The 20,399-nt window shown below is 46.5% G+C and overlaps 1 protein-coding gene across 6 annotated transcripts in view; it reads left to right on the forward strand.

Annotated features, from left to right (window-relative positions):
- LOC144507722 (interleukin-12 receptor subunit beta-2-like) overlaps positions 1-11,060 on the forward strand; it is a 73,204-nt gene extending 62,144 nt beyond the window's left edge. For 3 of the 6 annotated variants that reach the window (XM_078234959.1, XM_078234962.1, XM_078234961.1), the window contains exons 14-16: positions 1,306-1,402; positions 4,352-4,454; positions 9,034-11,060. In XM_078234959.1, coding sequence (XP_078091085.1) covers positions 1,306-1,402; positions 4,352-4,454; positions 9,034-9,537 — 704 coding nt within the window. In that variant the 3' untranslated portion in view covers positions 9,538-11,060. The remainder of the gene's footprint in view (positions 1-1,305; positions 1,403-4,351; positions 4,455-9,033) is intronic. The other 3 variants (XM_078234963.1, XM_078234964.1, XM_078234965.1) reach the window with 2 other exon arrangements.
- Positions 11,061-20,399: the final 9,339 nt, after the last annotated feature.

A 20,399-nucleotide genomic window follows, 5' to 3' on the forward strand; every position in this document is an offset into this window, starting at 1 on the left:
GCTACACTCCCCTAGTACTGACCCTCCCAGTGCTGCACTCCCTGAGTACTGACTCCCCCACAGTGCTGCACTCCCCTAGTACTGACCCTCCCACAATGCTACACTCCCCTAGTACTGACCCTCCCACAGTGCTGCACTCCCTGAGTACTGACCCTCCCACAATGCTGCACTCCCCTAGTACTGACCCTCCCACAGTTCTGCACTCCCCTAGTACTGACCCTCCCACAATGCTACACTCCCCTAGTACTGACCCTCCCAGTGCTGCACTCCCCGAGTACTGACTCCCCCACACTGCTGCACTCCCTTAGTACTGACCGTCCCACACTGCTGCACTCCCTTAGTACTGACCGTCCCACACTGCTGCACTCCCCTAGTACTGATTCTCCCACACTGCTGCACTCCCCTAGTACTGACCGTCCCACACTGCTGCACTCCCCTAGTACTGACCGTCCCACAGTGCTGCACTCCCCTAGTACTGACCGTCCCACAGTGCTGCACTCCCCTAGTACTGATTCTCCCACACTGCTGCACTCCCCTAGTACTGACCCACCCACAGTGCTGCACTCCCCTAATACTGACCCACCCACAGTGCTGCACTCCCCGAGTACTGACTCCCCCACACTGCTGCACTCCCTTAGTACTGACCGTCCCACACTGCTGCACTCCCTTAGTACTGACCGTCCCACACTGCTGCACTCCCCTAGTACTGACCGTCCCACAGTGCTGCACTCCCCTAGTACTGACCCGCCCACAGTGCTGCACTCCCCTAGTACTGATTCTCCCACACTGCTGCACTCCTCGAGTACTGACCCTCCCACAGTGCTGCACTCCCCTAGAACTGACCCTCCCACAGTGCTGCACTCCCCTAGTACTGACCCTCCCACAGTGCTGCCCTCCCTCAGTATTGACCTTCTGACAGTGCGGCACTCCCTCAGTCCTGACCCTCTGATAGTGCAGCACTCCCTCAGTACTGACCCTCTGACAGTGCTGCAGTCCCTCAGTACTGACCCTCTGGTACTGCAGTGCTCCCTCAATACTGACCCTCCGATAGTGCAGCGCTCCCTCAGTACTGACCCTCTGAGAATGCAGCACTCGTTTTGTACTATCCTTGGAATGTCAAATGGATTCTGGGCCAAAGTAGTGCATTTGGATATGAACGTGGAAGGGAGCTGCCCAATTAGAAAGTTTAGCAAAAGCACAAAGGCAGCTGATGTTGGGTTGTGTTTTATGCAGGGCAGTCAGTAGGTGAGGGGGAGTGTCCAGTGTTTACATTCTAATATTGATCCTGGTTTGTGTGGTGTTCAGGTTCACAAGTTGCCCTCTGGATGCTGGTGTTTGTGCTGCTCGGCTCTGGGCTGGTCGGAATAATTACTTTCCTCTCCTGCAGACACTGTCAACAAAGGTAAGTCAGTCTCTCCCATTTACTGCAACTTCACACATGCAGAAAATGACTGCAAGCTGTCCTGCCAGATGTTTGTATTGCTGAATTTTTAAATTTCATTTCTCGGATATGGCCATCGCTGGATAGGCCAGCACTTGCTGCCTTTGAGATGGTGAGCTGCCATTTTGAACCGCTGCAGTCCACGTGGTGTAGGTACACATACAATGCTGTTAGGAAGGGAGCTCCAGGATATTGATTCGCCCGCCGTGAAGGAACGGTGATATATTTCCAAGTCAGGATGGTGTGTTGTCATGTGTCAGCCGGCCTCATCCTTCCAGATGGTAGTAGTTGTGGGTTTGGAAGATGCTGCATGTTCACCTTGGTGAGTTTCTGCAGTGCATCTTGTAGATGGTACACGCGGCTAGCATTGTTCATCAGTGGTGGAGGGAGTGAATGTTTGTGGATAGGCTGCCAATCAAGTGGGCGCTTTGTCCTGGATGATGTCAAGGTTCTTGAGTGTTGTCGGAGCCGCATTCATCCAGGCAAACGGAGTATTCCATCGCACTCCTGACTCCTTACCTCTGACCTTCTCTGGTAGCCACAATATTCCTGTGGCTAGTCCAGTCCAGTTTCTGGTCAATGGTAACCCCCTGGATGTTGGTAGTGGGGGTATGCACCAAAGGTAACGCTATTAAATGTCAAGGGATGATGGTTAGATCCTCTCCTATTGGGGATAATCATTGCCCGGCACTTCTGTGGCACAAATGTTACTTGCCCGTTGTCAGCCTAAGCCTTGAAATTGTCCGATTGTTGCTGCTCTCTGACATGGACTGCTTAAATATCTGAAGATTGGAAACGGTACTGAACATTGTCATCAGCAATCCCAATTCTGACCTTATGATGAAAGAAAGGAGATTGATGAAGCAGCTGAAGCTGGTTGGAAACTACCTGAGGAACCCCTGCAGTGATGCCCTGGAGTTCAGATGATTGACCTCCAACGAGCATCTTCCTTTGTGCCAGGTGTGATTCCAACCAGTGGAGAGTTTTCCCTTGATTTCCACTGACTTCAGTTTTGTTCGGGCTCTTGATGCCACACTCAAGGGCAGTCACTCTCACCTCTTTGTACACTTGTGCCAGCAAATGAATGGACACCAATGCTCATGGGGAAACATGCATTGGCAAGTGCCTGCATGTGTGAGTGCACTCGTAAACTTGTGTGCCTTTGCTTTATCCTTTCTCATCTTTGCCCTGAGACCCGAGTGATATCTATACCAGGTGATGGAAAGGAAGCAGAGAGGGCAGGTCCGCCAGTTGAGACCAGCTGAGTAGCCCTGTGCTAAGCTCCAGGGGTGAGGATCTGCCAACAGTCTCCACCAGCACCTTTATTTATAAAAGATACTGCACAGGTACTGCAATGAGTTTGCACCATGCCGAATATTGAGAAGTTATAGAGAGGGCTTAGATTTATGAAGACAGCTCAGAAGTTTCTACACAAGATGTATGTTAACAATCTCCAGTCCTGTCAGATGTGACTGCACCACATTTGAATAGGAATGTTATACAGGCTTTTGCAAATATGGCAGTCATTCTCCAATTATGTGTGTCACTGACTGCCCAGCTGTATGGAACCTCAAGGAATTGACCCTGACCACAACCCTCACCCCTTCCACCCCACCGTTCAGCACCTGTTAGTTACCCTCCTGAATGCTGGACATTGCCTTGTACTGGGATGGTAGCTATTGAGAAATTGGTTTAGCCAGAGAGTGGTGAGAAAGTGGAACTTGGAGCAGTTGAGGTGAATAGATTCATTTAAATGGCAGTCAGACACGGGAGGGACACGAGGGAGAATGGAGTAGAAGGACCTTCTGGAAGAGTGAGGTGAATGAAGTAGGGTGAGAGGAGGCTCAAGTGAGCATTGACAGGTTGGCTATTTCTGTGCTGCATGTTCTTCCATGTAATCTCAGCGGCGGGGAGGGGGGGGGGCCTCTGCACAGCGGCATGCTGCAATTTTTTTACTATTTAAATAATAGTCCATTTTGCTGTTATTCCTACCAAAATGGATGACCTCACATTTATCAACATCGTAGTCCATCTGCCAGACCCTCACCCACTCACTTAAACTATCTATATCCCTTTGCAGACATTCAGTGCCCTTTGCACACTTTGCTCTACCACTCATCTTAGTGTCATCTGCGAACTTTGACACTACACTCGGTCCCCAACTCCAAATCATCTATGTAAATCATAAACAATTGCGGTCCCAACACTGATCCCTGAGGCACACCATTAGTCACTGATCGCCAACCAGAAAAACACCCATTTACCCCCACTCTTTGCCTTCTGTTAGTTAACCAATCCTCCATCCATGCTAATACATTACCCATAACGCTGTGCACCTTTATCTTATGTAGCAGCCTTTTGTGCGGCACCTTGTCGAATGCCTTCTGGAAATCAAGTAACACCACATCCACCGGTTCCCCATTGCCCACTGCGCTTGTAACGTCCTCAAAGAATTCCAGTAAATTTTAGTTAAAGATGACCTGGCTTTCATGAACCCATGCTGTGTCTGCCCAATGGGGCAATTCCTATCCAGATTTCTCACTATTTCTTCCTTCATGATAGATTCAAACATTTTCCCCAATACAGAAGTTAAGCTAACCAGCCTATAGTTACCCACCTTTCGTCTACCTCCTTTTTTAAACAGTGGCGTCACATTTGCTGTTTTCCAATCTGCGGGAACCGCCCCAGAGTCCAGCGAATTTTAGTAAATTACCACGAGTGCATTTGCCATTTCCCCCGCCATCTCTTTTGGTACCCTGGGATCCATTCCATCAGGGCCAGGAGACTTGTCTACCTTTAGCTCCATTAGCTTGCCCAACACTGCTTCTTTCGTGATAATGATCGATTTTAAGTAAATGATGGAACAGTTCAAGAAGCTGAATATATATATTCCTGCTTCATGTTTTTCAGGATACAGAGTTGCAGTTCCTTCTACTTGCCTCCGTGGTGCTACCAGAGGATTCCGGATCCAAGAAACAGCAGAGTTGGACACCAACTGGTGAGGACTGTTGTGGTGAGGACTTCCATGTTTGTAATCAAACCTCTACCGAATGTTCAGTAGCCCAGAACTGAACATGATACATCACGAGAACCCCCCACTGCACCACCATCCTTAATCTCTTCCGCTTCAGTATTTTGAAGGCAGCAAATAGCTTTTCAAACTCTGATGTTTTTGTCACACTGCTCATTGTGACAATTGTTTTTAAAACTGACTTGGACATAACTTTCCTCTACGCTGCCTTGTCAGCCACCGCCAAAGCAACCTCCATACTTTCACTACCTAGTCTAGACTATTACAATGCATTCCCGGCTAGCTTCCATCTTCCATAAACCTGTGCTAATACAAATGTCCACTGTGTCTTAATTCTCACTGTTCCATTCACAGGAGCATTGTCACTGAATCTGATTGTGAGTCACCCAAGGTTTGCCAACCAAATGCTTGGTCAAACATGTAGAGTTTAGAGGAGGGGAGAGAGAGAGGGAGGGAGAGAGAGGGGAGGTGGTTGGAAGAAATTTTGGAACTAAGACATGAAACATGGTCACCAATGGTGGAGAAATTAAAATCAGGGATCTGCAGAGATACCTGGAGAGTAACCCTACACTTGCTGATCTGCACAGACAGTGTATCGATTATAAATTTCTCCATGGCTCTTTTCCCTCCCTTTGCCTCCTTCACCCTCATTGCTCTCCAGGTATCTCTGCAGATCCTTGATTTTAACTGCTCCACCATTGGTAACCATGCTTCATGTCTTAGCTCTGAAATTTCCTCCAACCTCTCTCTCTCTCTCTCTCCCCTCCTGTAAACTCAACATTGTTTGACCAAGCATTTGGTCAGGGAGCCTTGTGTGACTCACAGTCTGTCAGATTCAATGACAATGCTCCTGTGAAAAGCTTTGGGACATTTAAGATGCTCTCGAAATGCAAATTGTAGATTTTGCTGTTGTAGATCAGCCCAGGTCTATAACTGGTGCTGTGAGTGACTGAGCTTGGAGAATTGAGTGCTGTTAGCCATGTAGAGGCTGGAAACCAAATATTTGTCTGATGATGGGTCCTATGTGAGAATGGACAAGGTAAAGTGGGTGACATGTGTCCTAGAATCTCTACCCCGGAGACAGTCTTCACATTCAGGAATTAAGGGGGGGGGGGGGGGCAGTGTCGAATAAAAGTGAGCTTGATAACAGAGAAATACAAATCGGGAAAACTTGAACCATTGGTTGTGATATAACCTCCGTAGCACACCGAACTGCTTGCGACTCATTAGGACTGATTCATAAAAGATTACAAAATCCCTTTCTGAGTCCCGGACACACTGGTGGCAAGCTAAACCAGGAGAACATCAAGAGATTCTCACTCTCAAAAGGTGTTCAGGAGGTGAGACAGACAGAACTGTCCCAAATCCAGAAAAGCATGAAAAGTCTGCTCCAGCTGCAGTTGCAGGGTTGATGTCAGGGAGAATTTCTACTAGGTGAAGAGTCAGCATGCCCCAGACTCTGCCTCAGAGGCATCTGAGATCATTTTCAGATCCAGCATCTGCTCCATGAAACAAGATGAACATCAGAGGAATAGGCCATTTGGCCCTTCGAGCCTGCTCTGCCATTTAATAATATTCATGGCTGATCTCGTTGTGATCTCAATTCCATTTTACTGTCCCCCCCCCCCCCCCCCCCCATCTTGACACCCCTTGTCTTTCAAAATTCTGTCTAACTCAGCCTTGAATAATTCAGTGACGCAGTCTCCACTGCTGTCCGGGGAAATGAATTCCAGACTAACCATCCACCCTTGTGAGAGAAATTTCTCATCTTCGTCTTAAACAGTAGACCACTTATTTTTAAACTGTGTTCCTTAGTTCTAGTCTCTGCCACAAGTAGAAACAACATCCCAGTATCTACCCTGTCAAGCCCCTCGGGATCTTATATGTTTCAATAAGATCACTTCTCATCATGTCAATCAACCCAGCAATGGGTAAAGATCCAATCTGTTCAACCTTTTTCCGTAAGAGGGATGAGTTGAGTGAACCTTTTCTGAGCTGTTTCTAATGCAATTATATCTTTTTAAAAAGGGACCGAACTGGTGTACACAATACTCCAGATGTGGTCTCACCAATGCAGTTGCAGTAAAACTCCCCCGCTTTTAGATTCCATCCCCCTTACGGTAAACACCAATGTTCCATTTCAACAAAGAACAAAAGAGCAATACAGGCCCTTCGGCCCTCCAAGCCTGCGCCAATCATAATGCCTGCCTAAACTAAAACCGTATACACTCTCGGATCCATTCCCATCCTATTCATGTTTCGTCCAGATGCCCCTTAAATGCCGCTATCGTACCTGCTCCCACCACCTCCCCGGGCAGCGCGTTCCAGACATTCACCACCCTCTGTGTAAAAAAAAACTTGCCTCGCACATCTCCTCTAAACTTTCTCCACGCACCTTAAACCTATGTCCCCTAGCACTTGACTTTTCTACCCTAGGAAAGAGCATCTGAACTATCCACTCTATCCATGCCACTCAATCTTTTAAACTAAAATTTCCCTTCCTAATCACTCACTGTATCTGCAAACCAACTTTTCCTGACTCATGTACCAGGTTACCCAGATCCCTCTGTACACCAAGTTCTGCAATCTCTCTCCATTTAAATAATTTGCTGTTTTTTCTATTTTGCCTGCCAAAGTGGACAAGTTCACATTTTCTCACATTACACTCCATCTACTAATTTTTTGCCCACTCACTTAACCTGTCTGAATCCATTTGCAGGCTCTCTACTTCCGCTTTACAACTCCTCTCCTACCTGTCTTGGTGTCATTGACAAATTTAGCTCCCACATATTTGGTCCCTGCATCCAATTTATTGATGTAGATTGAAAATAGTTGAGGCCCCAGCACTGATCCCTGTGGCACTCCACTTATTACAGCTTGCTAATGCCAAAAAGACCCATTTATCCCTACTCTTTGCTTCCTGTTAACTAACCAATGCTTTGAGATGTGCTCGCATTTATCTCCTGAAGGGTACACAAAGAGAGCTTTGTGATGGGCAGCCTGAAGCAACAGGACGGCTCAGTAATAGCAGCCTGACATCCTAAGGATCAACAAATCCTTTTATGCCGGGTTGAATGACATAACGCCCACAAACAGCACGGCTTCTCATTTCTTTCTGTCCTCTATCACAAAGGTCTTAGATGATAGCACACAGGAGAATCTGGACAAACCTCCAACTCTGGACAAGCTGACAAAGGCTGTCAAGTCCTTTGAGATGAGTAAAACTCCTGGAAACGATGGCTCACCAGCTAAGTTGGATTCAGCTATGTGGAGCTGAATCGGGTTTATTTGGTAGCAAATGCCACTAGCTTTCGGAGCGCTGCTCCTTCGTCAGGTGGAGTGGAGAAATGCTCACAACCAGGGCATACAGAAACACAAACTCAATTTACAGAATAATGATTGGAATGCAGTCTTTACAGATAATCAAGTCTTAAAGGTACAAACAATGTGAATGGAGGGAGCATTAAGCACAGGTTAAAGAGATGTGTATTGTCTCCAGACAGGACAGCCAGTGAAATTCTGCAAGTCCAGACAAGCTGTGGGGGTTACAGATAGTGTGACATAAACCCAACATCCCGGTTTAGGCCGTCCTCATGTGTGCGGAACTTGGCTATCAGTCTCTGCTCTGTTGTGTCTCAGTGCTGTCGTGTCTCACTGGCTGTCCTGTCTGGAGACAATACACATCTCTTTTATCAGGCAGGCAGGCGGCTTGCTGTCTGTTGGCTGATGATTATCTGCTATCAGTTTGATCTGGCCCAAGATGTAGTTTTTCTGATGGTGGAAAGGGCACACCCCCATCCCCATCAGACACTTCCTGCACCCTCCACCTCACATTGCCCTCAAGGTGGCTGTGATGGGAAAGAGACCACAAAGAAGGTCTGGAGAGAGATGCAGTGGTATTTATCGAGGGCCATCCCAAGCACTCCGTGGCACAGGACTCTGTGCTCAACGGGCTGTTCCCAGGGATGCACTCCAACATAAACATCAGCTGCTGCTGTAAGATCACCAACTCAGTGAAAGATGCTCTTTGGTCTGCCCGAAACTTGTAATCTTCCAGTGCAATGAGCTATCAACGACCAAGTGTTGCCAACAGGCACATTCCATGGTCTCGGACTCGGTGATGAGGGACACACTACAGGTTGAGACAATTGGAAAAGGCCACTGTCTCATGCTCTCCCACCTCTACACCAAGGAGCTTGTCAGTACTCCTCTGTCTGTACACACATGTATAGCCCAGCGAGCCACTCAGTTCAAGGGCAACTAGTGATGGACAATAAATGCTGGTCAGCCAGAGACTCCCATGTCCCATAAATGAATGAATCAACGAGTGAATGAATCACACCAGAGAATGTTATGAAATGTAAATTGTAAATTTAATTCATAATTTTAAGTGTAGTGAGGCACCATAAAGAGCCCCATTGGAAGAAACTGAACTGTATCGCACTTTGCATAATGGCAAACTCGAACTGTCATGAATGCACTTTTGCAAAATTTTATGACAAAATCATGAGAAACTGCTGTTGACTATGAGTTCTGATCTTGTTTCTCTTTTCATCTTCAGCACCATTACAATCCAAATGATCAAAGCATGATGGAGGAACCAGATGCTCCTAAAGTGGAAGAGATTGAAAATGAAGACAACATGCAGGTTCCAGTAACGAACAGCGACAAAATGCAGGTTCCAGTAATGAACAGTGACAAAGTGCAGGTTCCATTATCACACAGCGACAACTCCACTCTGACAAGTGACAGAGGGCCTAGCACGGAAGACCAGTATTGGACAAAACAACCATCTCCAGCTGTGGACAATCCTCAAGAGGTCTCCAACAGTGTGGATGAGAGGCCTGTGGATCAGGCACCCAGCAGCACACGATTAATGGGGGGAGTCCCCTTTACCTCTGGTTATGAGAAACACTTCATGCCATCAGAGGAAGTACTGCTCAATGATGAATGGCAGTTAGAAAACCGGGACGACTGGCTAGGAAAGGGAGATATTACTGATGACTTTTCAACTTTGGGAGAGTGTGATGTCAGAGAATCTCAATACACAACCTCAGCCCCCTGAAGGCACAAGTTTGGCAAATCTAGCCATAGAAGATAAGCAGGAAGGATAAGGGTAGCCAGTGGGCTGGTTAACCTTTGTGTTCCATGGAAATCTATGCTCTCCAAAGTTTCCTTATGTAATTCCAGGACTTGTACCTCACTCTTTGACTGAGATTTTGTCTGGTTTTTCTGTGACACAGAAATTCCTGATGCTGCCACCAACTCCTTGTTTTACTCATCCATTACATTCAAGGAAATGTTTTAATGTTGTTCCATACCACACACCTTGCATATCTTTGAGAAGTCATCAACAAGCTACCTCCTCTCAGACTGAGAGCCTGTCGTCCTCCAGTGTTTCCTGACACCCTCTCACTGCCATTTTCCCATCACGGGTAGCTTTACAATGCCTCTCTACATCTGATTATCTGAAGATCACCATTTCTGTCTCCAAATGTAAACTCTTTAGTGTTGAATATTATGAAGTCAAATTAGAAAATGGTAAAGAAGTCATTTTCTTAAATGGGTATACTGACAATAAAATGTTAATGTGGACTCTGAAACATCTATCATCAGCTCAGTATTGATTTCCAAAAGCTGCTGATAATGCTTCATTGGAGTCAAATCCCATAGCAGAAAGGAAGGTTTTCCAGAGGCAGTCCCTTCCTGCTAGGGTCTGTATGGATTAGCTGCACAGCTACATGCGCACTCACATGGTCCATACACGGGCTGCCTGCACGTGCACACAGTCCAAATAAAGACTGTCGGTGCACACAAAAGCATCTGTACAAAGGGTACAGTGCTGTTCCCACAATCCAAAGCACAAATAGTGCTGTTCATGCACACAGGTGCAAACACACAGCAGAAAATTTCAGACTGACACTCCAGTGCAGTGCTGAGGGAGAGCGTCACTGTCAGACACTCCAGTGCAGTGCTGAGGGAGAGCTTCACTGTCAGACACTCCAGTGCAGTACTGAGGAAGAGCTTCACTGTCAGACACTCCGGTGCAGTGCTGAGGAAGAGCTTCACTGTCAGACACTCCAGTGCAGTGCTGAGGGAGAGCTTCACTGTCAGACACTCCAGTGCAGTGCTGAGGAAGAGCTTCACTGTCAGACACTCCAGTGCAGTACTGAGGGAGAGCGTCACTGTCAGACACTCCAGTGCAGTGCTGAGGGACAGCGTCACTGTCAGACACTCCAGTGCAGTGCTGAGGGACAGCGTCACTGTCAGAGGTACCATCTTTCAGAACAGAAGTAAACCGAGATACTGTCTGCCCTCTCAGATGGACATGATATTTTGAAGAAGGCAGGAGAGTTCACCCTAGTGTCCTGTCCAATATTAATTCCTCAACCAACATCAAGTCAGCATGCTTGGTCATGATCACATTGTTGCTTGTAGGAGTTTACTGTCTACAAATTAACTGCCATGTTTCCTACTTTACAATGCTGATTACACTGCAGAAGTACTTCAGTGACTGTAAAACAGATTTTGGATATCCTGTGTTTGTAACAGGTACTTTAGAAATACAAGTTTTTTGATACTAACTCTAATTGGACTGTTTAGTTTGTTCATCGGCCTGACTGGTCAGTGGGAATCATCCATAACAATCTTCAGCAGTCAGCTGAAATGAAGCCCTTCTCCTTGCGTTTCCAGACCCTTGTTTGTTGTTGCTTGTTCCCTGGTGGCCCTGACACCGTGGTTCATTCATTTTTCTCTGAATATTATGATAACTTAATGCACTTTTATTTATCTAGGTATTAAATGACTAGAGACTGTACTCCATTCCTGATCAATATCAGTCACTGTAAGATATCTCCATGAGACAGAGTGACACAGTTACCACATCTAAGCTGATACCCAGTTCTACCTCACTCCCAACTCTCTGCCCCCTCTTGTGTCTCTGACTGTGGATCTGATATCCAGTACCAGATGAGCAGAAATCCTCCAACTACATATGGGGAAAACAGAAATTATCTTTGGTCTCTGTCACAAATACCATTCCCTTGTCACCAACTCCATCCCTCTTCATGACATCTGATTGAGGCTGAACTAGGTTGTTCACAACCATGATGTTATATTTGACCACATTCCCGCACTGTCATGAAGAATGCCTATTTCTATCTACATAACATCCTCCTGCATGTCCCGCAGTATGCAAACATTTGCCGTATCGGCTCCATTGGGAATGATAATTGGAACTGTACTGCAGCAAGGCAATAGAATCATTGAATGGTTACAGCACAGGAAGCTATTTGGTCCCTCATTTTCATGCTGGCTCTCTACAAGGGCAACTCACCTGGCCCCGCTCCCCTGCAAATCGTTTTCTCTGCAGGAAGCTATCCTATTCGATTGACTTTGCTACCACCAAGCCCTCAAGCAGCACATTCCAAACCAGTTATGGCATAAAACATCTTTCCTCATGTTGCTGTTCACCGCCAAAGAGGGTGGCTCAGATGATCAAGAAGACAATTTAATTGCCTAGAGCTAAGAAACAAAAGAAAAGGTGCAATTGCATTGCTGGGTGCAGTCTACAGGCCACCAATCACTGGCAAGGATGTAGAGGAACAAATCTGCAAGCAAATTACAAAGAGGTGCAAAATTCACAATGTAGTTATAATGGGGGACTTTAGTTACCCAAATATAGACTGGGACAATATTAGTGTAAGGGGCAAGAGGTCCTACATTGTGTTCAGGAAAAGTTTCTACAGCTGTATGTCCCTGGCCCTGGCTCTTGGGAATGAGGTGAGCCAAGTAGGTCAAGCATTGGTAGAACATTTTGGAGATCATTGTAGTTTTTAGGCAGACAATGGAGAGGACAGGGAACGATCCAGAGTAAGAATAACGAACTGGGAAAAGCCAACTTCAAGGGGGCAAGAACAGATCTGGGTCAAATAAACTGGAATCAAAAATTGGCAGAGAAACCAGTGGCTAAGCAATGGGCCACCTTCAAAAAAGATAGTTTGGGGCAGTCAAGGTATGTTCCCTCAGATGAGAAAAGTAGGGCAAACAAATCCAGAGCTCTCTGGATGACAAGAGATAAAGAAAAAGTGTGTTTGTGACAGGATACAGGTAGAAAATACAACTGAGAACTAGGCTGAATATAGAATGTTCAGGGCAGAGGTGAAAAAAGCAAATAAGAAAAGCAAAGCGAGAGTATGAAAAGAAACTGACAGCTGACATAAAAGGGAATGCGAAAGTCTTCTGTAGGCACATAAATAGTAAAAGGTGGTAAAAGGAGGATTAAGGCTGATTAGGGACCAAAACAGGGATTTACTGGTGAAGGCAGAGGGAATAGCTGAGGTATTAAATTAATTCTTTGCACGTCTTTATCAAGGAAGAAGCTATCCAGACCACGATGGAGGAGGAGGTAGTTAATACACCAGAAAGATTTAATAAATGATTGATAAGGAGGTGATATCGAAGTACTGAGGAGTTGATACGCCATCAGGATCAGATGGGATGCATCCAAGAATACGGAGGGAAGTGAGAGGGCGAATGCAGTGGTATTGGCCAGAATTTTCCAGTCTTTCCATGGACTCGGGTGGTGCCAGAGGATTGGAGAATTTCAAATGTCACAGCCTTGTTCAAAAAAAGGGTGTAAGAATAAGCCCAGTAATTTCAAGCCAGTCAGCTTAACTTCAGTGGTCAGGGAATTTCTAGAAACAATCCTTCGGGACAATATGGATAAACGCGGATGAATTATGGAGAGCCAGCAAGGATTTCTTCAGGGAAAATCATGTTTACCTAAGTTGCTAGAGTTTTTTTAGGGCTAACAGAGAGGGTTGATGAGGGCAATGCTGTTGATGTGTTGTACATAGATTTCCAAAAGCATTTGATGCAGTGCCACACAACAGACGTATGAGGAAAATTATAGCTCATGGAATAAAAGAGACAGTAGCAACATGGATACAGAATTGGCTGAGTGACAGGAAACAGAGAGAAGTGGATAATGAATATTATTCAGCCTGGAGAAAGATTTGTGGTGAAGTTTCCCAGGGTCAATGTTGGGACCCTTGGTCTTCCTGATATATATCAGAATGAGGAGGTAGTTATGGAAGTCGGGGAGAGAGACTGCGAGGCTCTAGAGAAAATTCTCATAGCGAGTGACAAGGTATTGGCGGGCTTAAAGTGGACAAATCTCCAGGTCCGAATGAATTGTGTCCCAGGTTGTTGTGGGAGGCAAGGAAGAAAAGTGCAGGGGCTCTGACCCAAATTTGTAATTCCTCCCTGGCCACCAGGGAGGTCATGATGTGGAAGGGGCTTGCAGCTCCGAAAGCTTGTGTGGCTTTTGCTACCAAATAAACCTGTTGGACTTTAACCTGGTGTTGTTAAACTTCTTACCAGGGAGGTGCCAGAGGTCGGGAGAACAACTAATGTGGTCCCACTATTCAAGAAAGGTTGTAGAGACAAGCCAGGGAACGACAGACCAGTGAGTCTCATGTCAGTGATTGGGAAACTACTGGAGAAGATTCTGAAGGACAGAATCTATCTCCATTTGGAGAGGCAAGGTTTGATCAGTGATAGTCAGCACAGTTTTGTCAGAGGGAGTTCATGCCTAACAAATTTGATTGAATTTTTTGAGCATGTGACGAAGTGTGTGGATGAGGGTAGTGCAGTTGATGTAATTTACATGGATTTCAGCAAACTCTTTGACAAAGTTCCACATGGGAGACTTATTCAGAAGGCTAATGCACATGGGATACAGGGTGATCTGATAAGGTGGATTCATAATTGGCTTAGCGGTAGGAGAGAGAGGGTGGTGACAGGCGGCTGCTTTAATGACTGGAGGCTAGTGACCAGTGGCGTATCACAGGGATCTGTGCTGGGCCCCCTATTGTTTGCGGGGGTGGGGGGGGGGGGGGGGGGGGGGGGGGTGGTGGTTAGGATCAGTAAGTTTGCCGATGACACAAAGATTGGCTGGCTGGTTAACAGAGAGGTTGAGCGTCTTGAGTTACAGGAAGATAAATGGGTGGATGAGTGGCAGATGGAATTTAATCCTGAAAAGTATGAGATGATGCACTTTGGAAGGAGTAATTTGACAAGGAAGTATACAATGAAAGGTCTGACACTGGGAAGTTCTGTGGAACAAAGGGACCTTGGTGAATTTGTCCATAGATCTCTGAAGGCAGAAAGGCAGGTAAATAGGGTGGTGAAAAAGGCATATGGCACACTCGCCTTTATCAATCGGGGTATAGATTACAAAAGCAGAGAGGTCATGATGGAGTTGTATAGAACTTTGGTGAGGCCACAGCTGGAGTACTGTGAGCAGTTCTGGTTGCCACATTACAGGAAGGATGTGATTGCACTGGAGGAGGTGCAGAGGAGACTCACCGGGATGCTGCCTGGGATGGAACATTTAAGTTATAAAGAGAGGTTGGATAGGCTTGGGTTGTTTTCTCTGGAGCAGAGAAAGCTGAGGTGCGACCTGATTGAGGTGTTCAAGATTATGAGGGGCATGGACAGGGTGGATAGGGAACAGTTATTCCACTAAGTTGAGGGGTCAGTTATGAGGGGACACAAGTTAAAAGTGAGGGATGGGAGATTTAGGGGGGATTTGAAGAAAAACTCAGAGGGTGGTGACGGTCTGGAATGCGTTGCCTGGGAGGGTGGTGGAGGCGGGATAACTCACATCCTTTAAATGTACCTGGATGAGTACTTGGCACAACATAACAGTCAAGGCTATGGGCCGAATGCAAGTGGGATTAGGTGGGCAGGCCAGGGCCTTTCATGCATCGGTGCAGACTCGATGGGCCGAAGAGCCTCTTTTGTACTGTAGTATTCTGTGATATTAGTGAACTAGATCTTGGTATATAGGGTACAATTTCAATGTTTACCAATGATAAGGAACTTGGAAACACAGTGAACTGTGAGGATAGTACTGAATTTCAAAAGGAAAAATTAGTGGAATGGGCAGACAGGTGGCAGATGAAGTTCAATGTGGAGAAATGTAAAGTGATTCACTTTGGCAGGAAAAACATGGAGAGACAATATAATGTGTAGAATTCTAAAGAAAGTGGAGGAGCAGAGGGACCTGGGTGTACATGAGCACAAGTCATTGAAGTGGCAGGACAGGTAGGGAGCACAGTTAATAAAGCAAACCCTATCCTAGGCTTTATTAATAGGATCAGATAGAGTACAAGAGAAAAGAAGCCATGTTGAACTAGTCAAGTCACGAGTTCAGCCTCAGCTGGAGTACTGCATCTAGTTCTGATCCTCACACTTCAGGAAGAATGTGAAGACATTGGAGAGAGTGCAGCAAAGATTCACAAGAATGGTTCCTGGGTTAAGAAACTTCAGGGAGGCTATGCTGAAACTATATAAAACATTGGTTAAGCCATAGTTAGAATATTGTGCATTTCTGGAATCCACATGATAGGAGGGTCATGACAGCACTGGAAAGGGTGCACAGGAGAATTACCAGGATATTGCCAGGGCTAGAGGGTTTGGTGATGAAGAGATATTGGATAGCCTGGATTTATTTTCCTTGGAGCAGAAAAGACTTGAGGGTGGACATGATTGGGATGTATAAAATTATGAGGGACATAGATAGACAGGAAGGAACTTTTCCTCTTGGTGGAGGGATCAATGACTCGGGGGCATAGATTTAAGGTAAGGGGCAGGAGGTTTAGAGAGGATGTGAAGAAAAACATCTCCCACGGGATGGTGGGAGTCTGGAACTCACTGCCTGAAATGGTGGGGGAGGTAGAGACTCTCATAACATTTAAGAAGTATAATTCCTACAGATTGGAGGGTAGCTAATGTAAGCCTACTATTCATAAAGGGAGATAGAGAGAAAACAGGGAACTATAGACCAGTGAGCCTAACGTCGGTACTGGGGAAGTGGCTAGAGTCTATTATCAAGGATTTCATAACTCAGCATTTGGAAGGCAGTGTTATAATCAGACAAAGTCAGCATGGAGTTACAAAAGGGAAATCATGCTTTCCCACATCCAAAAATGTGCGGGTTAGGTTGATTGGCCGTGCTAAAAATTGCCCTTAGTGTCCTGGAATGCGTAGGTTAGAGGGATTAGTGGGTAAATATGTAAGGATATGGGGGTAGGGCCTGGGTGGGATTGTGGTCGGTGCAGACTCGATGGGCCGAATGGCCTCTTTCTGTACTGTAGGGTTTCTATGCTTGACAGATCTATTGGAATTCTTTGAGGATGTACTCGTAGAATTGACTGAGGAGAGCCAGTAGATGCGGTTTATTTAGACTTTCAGAAGGCTTTCGACAAGGTCTCATATAACAGACACATGGGATTACAGGTAATGTCTTGAGATGGATAGAAAGCGGTTAGCAGACAGGAAGCAGAGTTGGCACAAATGGGTCTTTTTCTGATTGGCAGTCAGTGGGGTTTCGCAGGGATCTGTGCTTGGACCCCAACTGTTCACATTATATATTAATGGTTTGGAAGAGGGAACTGAATGTATTACCTCCCAATTTGCAGATGATAGAAGTTGGGTGGGAGGGCGAGCTGTGAGGAGGATGCAGAGATGCTTCAGCGCAATTTGGACAGACCGAGTGTGTGGGCATGTGCATGGCCGATACAGTATAATGTGGATAAATGTGAGGTTATCCACTTTGATAGCAATAATAGAAAGACAGTTTATTACTTGAATGGGTGTAAATTGAGAGGTGGATACTCAACGAGACCCGGGTGTCCTTGTGCATCAGTTGCTGAAAGTAAGCATGCAGGTACAGCAGACAGTAAAGAAGGCAAATGGTATGTTGGCCTTCCTAGCAAGAGGATTTGAGTATAGGGATGGGGATGTTTTGCTGCAATTGTACAGGGCGTTGGTGAGGCCGCACCTGGAGTATTGTGTGCAGTTTTGCTGTCCTTATCTGAGGAAGGATGTCCTTGCTATAGAGGGAGTACAGCAAAGGTTTACCAGGCTGATTCCTGGGATGGCAGGTCTGTCATATGAGAAGAGACTAAGTCAGTTCGGATTATATTCACCGGAGTTTAGAAAAGTGAGAGGGGATCTCACAGAAACTTATAAAATTCTAACAGGGTTAGACAGGGTAGATTCAGAAAGAATGTTCCCAATGGTGGGGGAGTCCAGAGCTGGGGGTCATAGTTTGAGGATAAGGGGTAAACTTTTTAGAACTGAGGTGAGGAGAAATTTCTTCACCCAGAGGGTGGTGTTGTATGGAATTCACTACCACAGAAACTAGTTGAGGCCAAAACATTGTCTGATTTCAAGAAGAAATTAGATATAGCTCTTGCGGCTAAAGGAATCAAGGGATATGGGAGGTGGGAGGAGGCGGGGAGGTGGGGGGGGGGGGGGGGGGGGGGGAGGAGGAGATCAGGATATTGAATTTGTTGATCAGCCATGATCAAAATGAATGGCAGAGCAGGCTCGAAGGGCCAAATGGCCTACTCCTGCTTCTAGTTTCTGTGTTTCTAGTTAGATGTGTGCCTTGACATTGCAAGTGCACAAGGCTAAGTGCCGGGAAATGGGATTAGAATAGTTGAGTGGTTTGTCTTTGACCAGCACAGATGTGATGGCCCGAAGGGCCCTTCCCTGTGCTGTAGATCTCTATGGCTCTGCGTTACTGAATATAAATTGAAGCTGGGACTGTTTCCTTAGGGAAGAGAAGCCGAGAGGATTTTTGACCGAGGTGTTCAAAATCATGAGACTGGAGTGTGGATAGGGAGAAACTGCCCTCGCTTATAAAAGAATTGAGACTGAGACAGCATAGATTTAAAGTAAAAGCAAAAACAACATGAAGAAAAACTTTTTTCACACAGTGAGTGGTTAGAATCTGGAACACACTTCCCAAGTATGTGGTGGAGGCAAGTTCAATCGAGACAGTCAAAAGGAAATTAGACTGCTATCTGGAAAGAAAGAATGTGCAGGGTTAGGGGGAGAAGCTGGGAGAATGGCACTAAGACTTAGGCCCATTAGGAGAGATGGTGCAGACTCGATGGTCCAATGTCCTCCTTCTTGCTGCAACAACTTTGTGGTTTAGTTTATTTTGTCATTGATTCTTAAATCAGTGCTGTCTGATTACTGACCTTTTCACGAATGGGTATCAGTTCAATTCTAGCTCCCAGGAAGTACCATCTCAGTTTTTTTTCCTGGCCGGTCTACAATGTCCAGTCCCATGACTTACTGAGACAATGGCATGGTGGTTAGCATCCCTGCCTCACAGCACCAAGGACCTGGGTTCGATTCCAGCCTTGGGACACTGCCTGTGTGGAGTTGGCACATTTTCCCCGTGTGGGTTTCCTCCGAGTGCTCCGGTTTCCTCCCACAGTCCAACAGGTATGCAGGTCAGGTGGACCGACCAGGTTAAGTTGCCCCTTAGTATCAGGGGCACTAGCTAGGGTAAATGCATGGGGTTAGGACCTGGGTGGGATTGTGGTCGGTGCAGGCTCGATGGGCCGAATGGCCTCTCTCTGTACTGGAGGGATTCTATGACAGGGTGGAAGGTTGGTGGTGGGCTGAATGTGATGATAGCTGGTGGTAAGAAGTATATAATAAAATATATGAGGAATAGACTGTCTGGAGAAGTCATACAGGCTGGGAATGTTGACTCAGTTTCTCTCCCTCCACAGAGGCTGAGTTTATCCAGCACTTGGTGTTTGTATCTCAGGTTTCCAGCAGCCACAGTGTTTGGCTCAGAGGGTGTTTGCTGCTTCCTTTGCTGGGCTGGGGAAGCTCTGAGTGTTTGGGTTGCACAGGGGGAATGATAGTGATGACAGACACTGTCTCCCCCCCGGTCCTCACTCTGTCTCTCTGCTCCTACCTGCCGCTCCCTGCGCCTCTGCTCCTGCTGCTTCACTCACTCGCCGCCGCCTCCCTCTTTCTCTCTCTCTCTAAGCAACTCAACTCAGGCCCAGGCTGCGAGCCGGGCAGCAGGCCCCCGTCTCCATGGTGACGGAAGGGCAGGGGGCAGCCCGGGAAACCCCGCGCCTGCCGAGGGGCACGCCGGGCCGGCGCGCGCGGCCTGCTGGGAGAGGGCGGCTTCCGGTCACGGGGGGCCAGGCGCGAGCGCCGATTGGCTGCAGAGAATTTAAACCCGGGGCCGGGGGAGCGGCGCGAGAGAGAGAGAGAGAAAATAGAGAGGTAAAGATAGAGAGAATGTGTGTGAGAGAGAGAGAGAGAGAGGTAAAGATAGAGAGAATGTGTGAGAGAGAGAGAGAGAGGTAAAGATAGAGAGAATGTGTGTGAGAGAGAGAGAGAGAGAGGTAAAGATAGAGAGAATGTGTGAGAGAGAGAGAGAGAGAGGTAAAGATAGAGAGAATGTGTGAGAGAGAGAGAGAGAGGTAAAGATAGAGAGAATGTGTGTGTGAGAGAGAGAGAGGTAAAGATAGAGAGAATGTGTGAGAGAGAGAGAGGTAAAGATAGAGAGAATGTGTGAGAGAGAGAGAGAGAGGTAAAGATAGAGAGAATGTGTGTGAGAGAGAGAGAGAGGTAAAGATAGAGAGAATGTGTGTGAGAGAGAGAGAGAGGTAAAGATAGAGAGAATGTGTGAGAGAGAGGGGTAAAGATAGAGAGAATGTGTGTGAGAGAGAGAGAGAGAGAGAGAGGTAAAGATAGAGAGAATGTGTGAGAGAGAGAGAGAGAGGTAAAGATAGAGAGAATGTGTGAGAGAGAGAGAGAGAGAGGTAAGATAGAGAGAATGTGTGTGTGAGAGAGAGAGGAGAGGTAAAGATAGAGAGAATGTGTGAGAGAGAGAGGTAAAGATAGAGAATGTGTGAGAGAGAGGTAAAGATAGAGAGAATGTGTGTGTGAGAGAGAGAGAGGTAAAGATAGAGAGAATGTGTGTGAGAGAGAGAGAGAGGTAAAGATAGAGAGAATGTGTGTGAGAGAGAGGGGTAAAGATAGAGAGATGTGTGTGTGAGAGAGAGAGAGAGGGGTAAAGATAGAGAGAATGTG

The sequence above is a fragment of the Mustelus asterias genome, chromosome 19 (assembly GCF_964213995.1).
Source record: "Mustelus asterias chromosome 19, sMusAst1.hap1.1, whole genome shotgun sequence".
Taxonomy (NCBI): domain Eukaryota; kingdom Metazoa; phylum Chordata; class Chondrichthyes; order Carcharhiniformes; family Triakidae; genus Mustelus; species Mustelus asterias.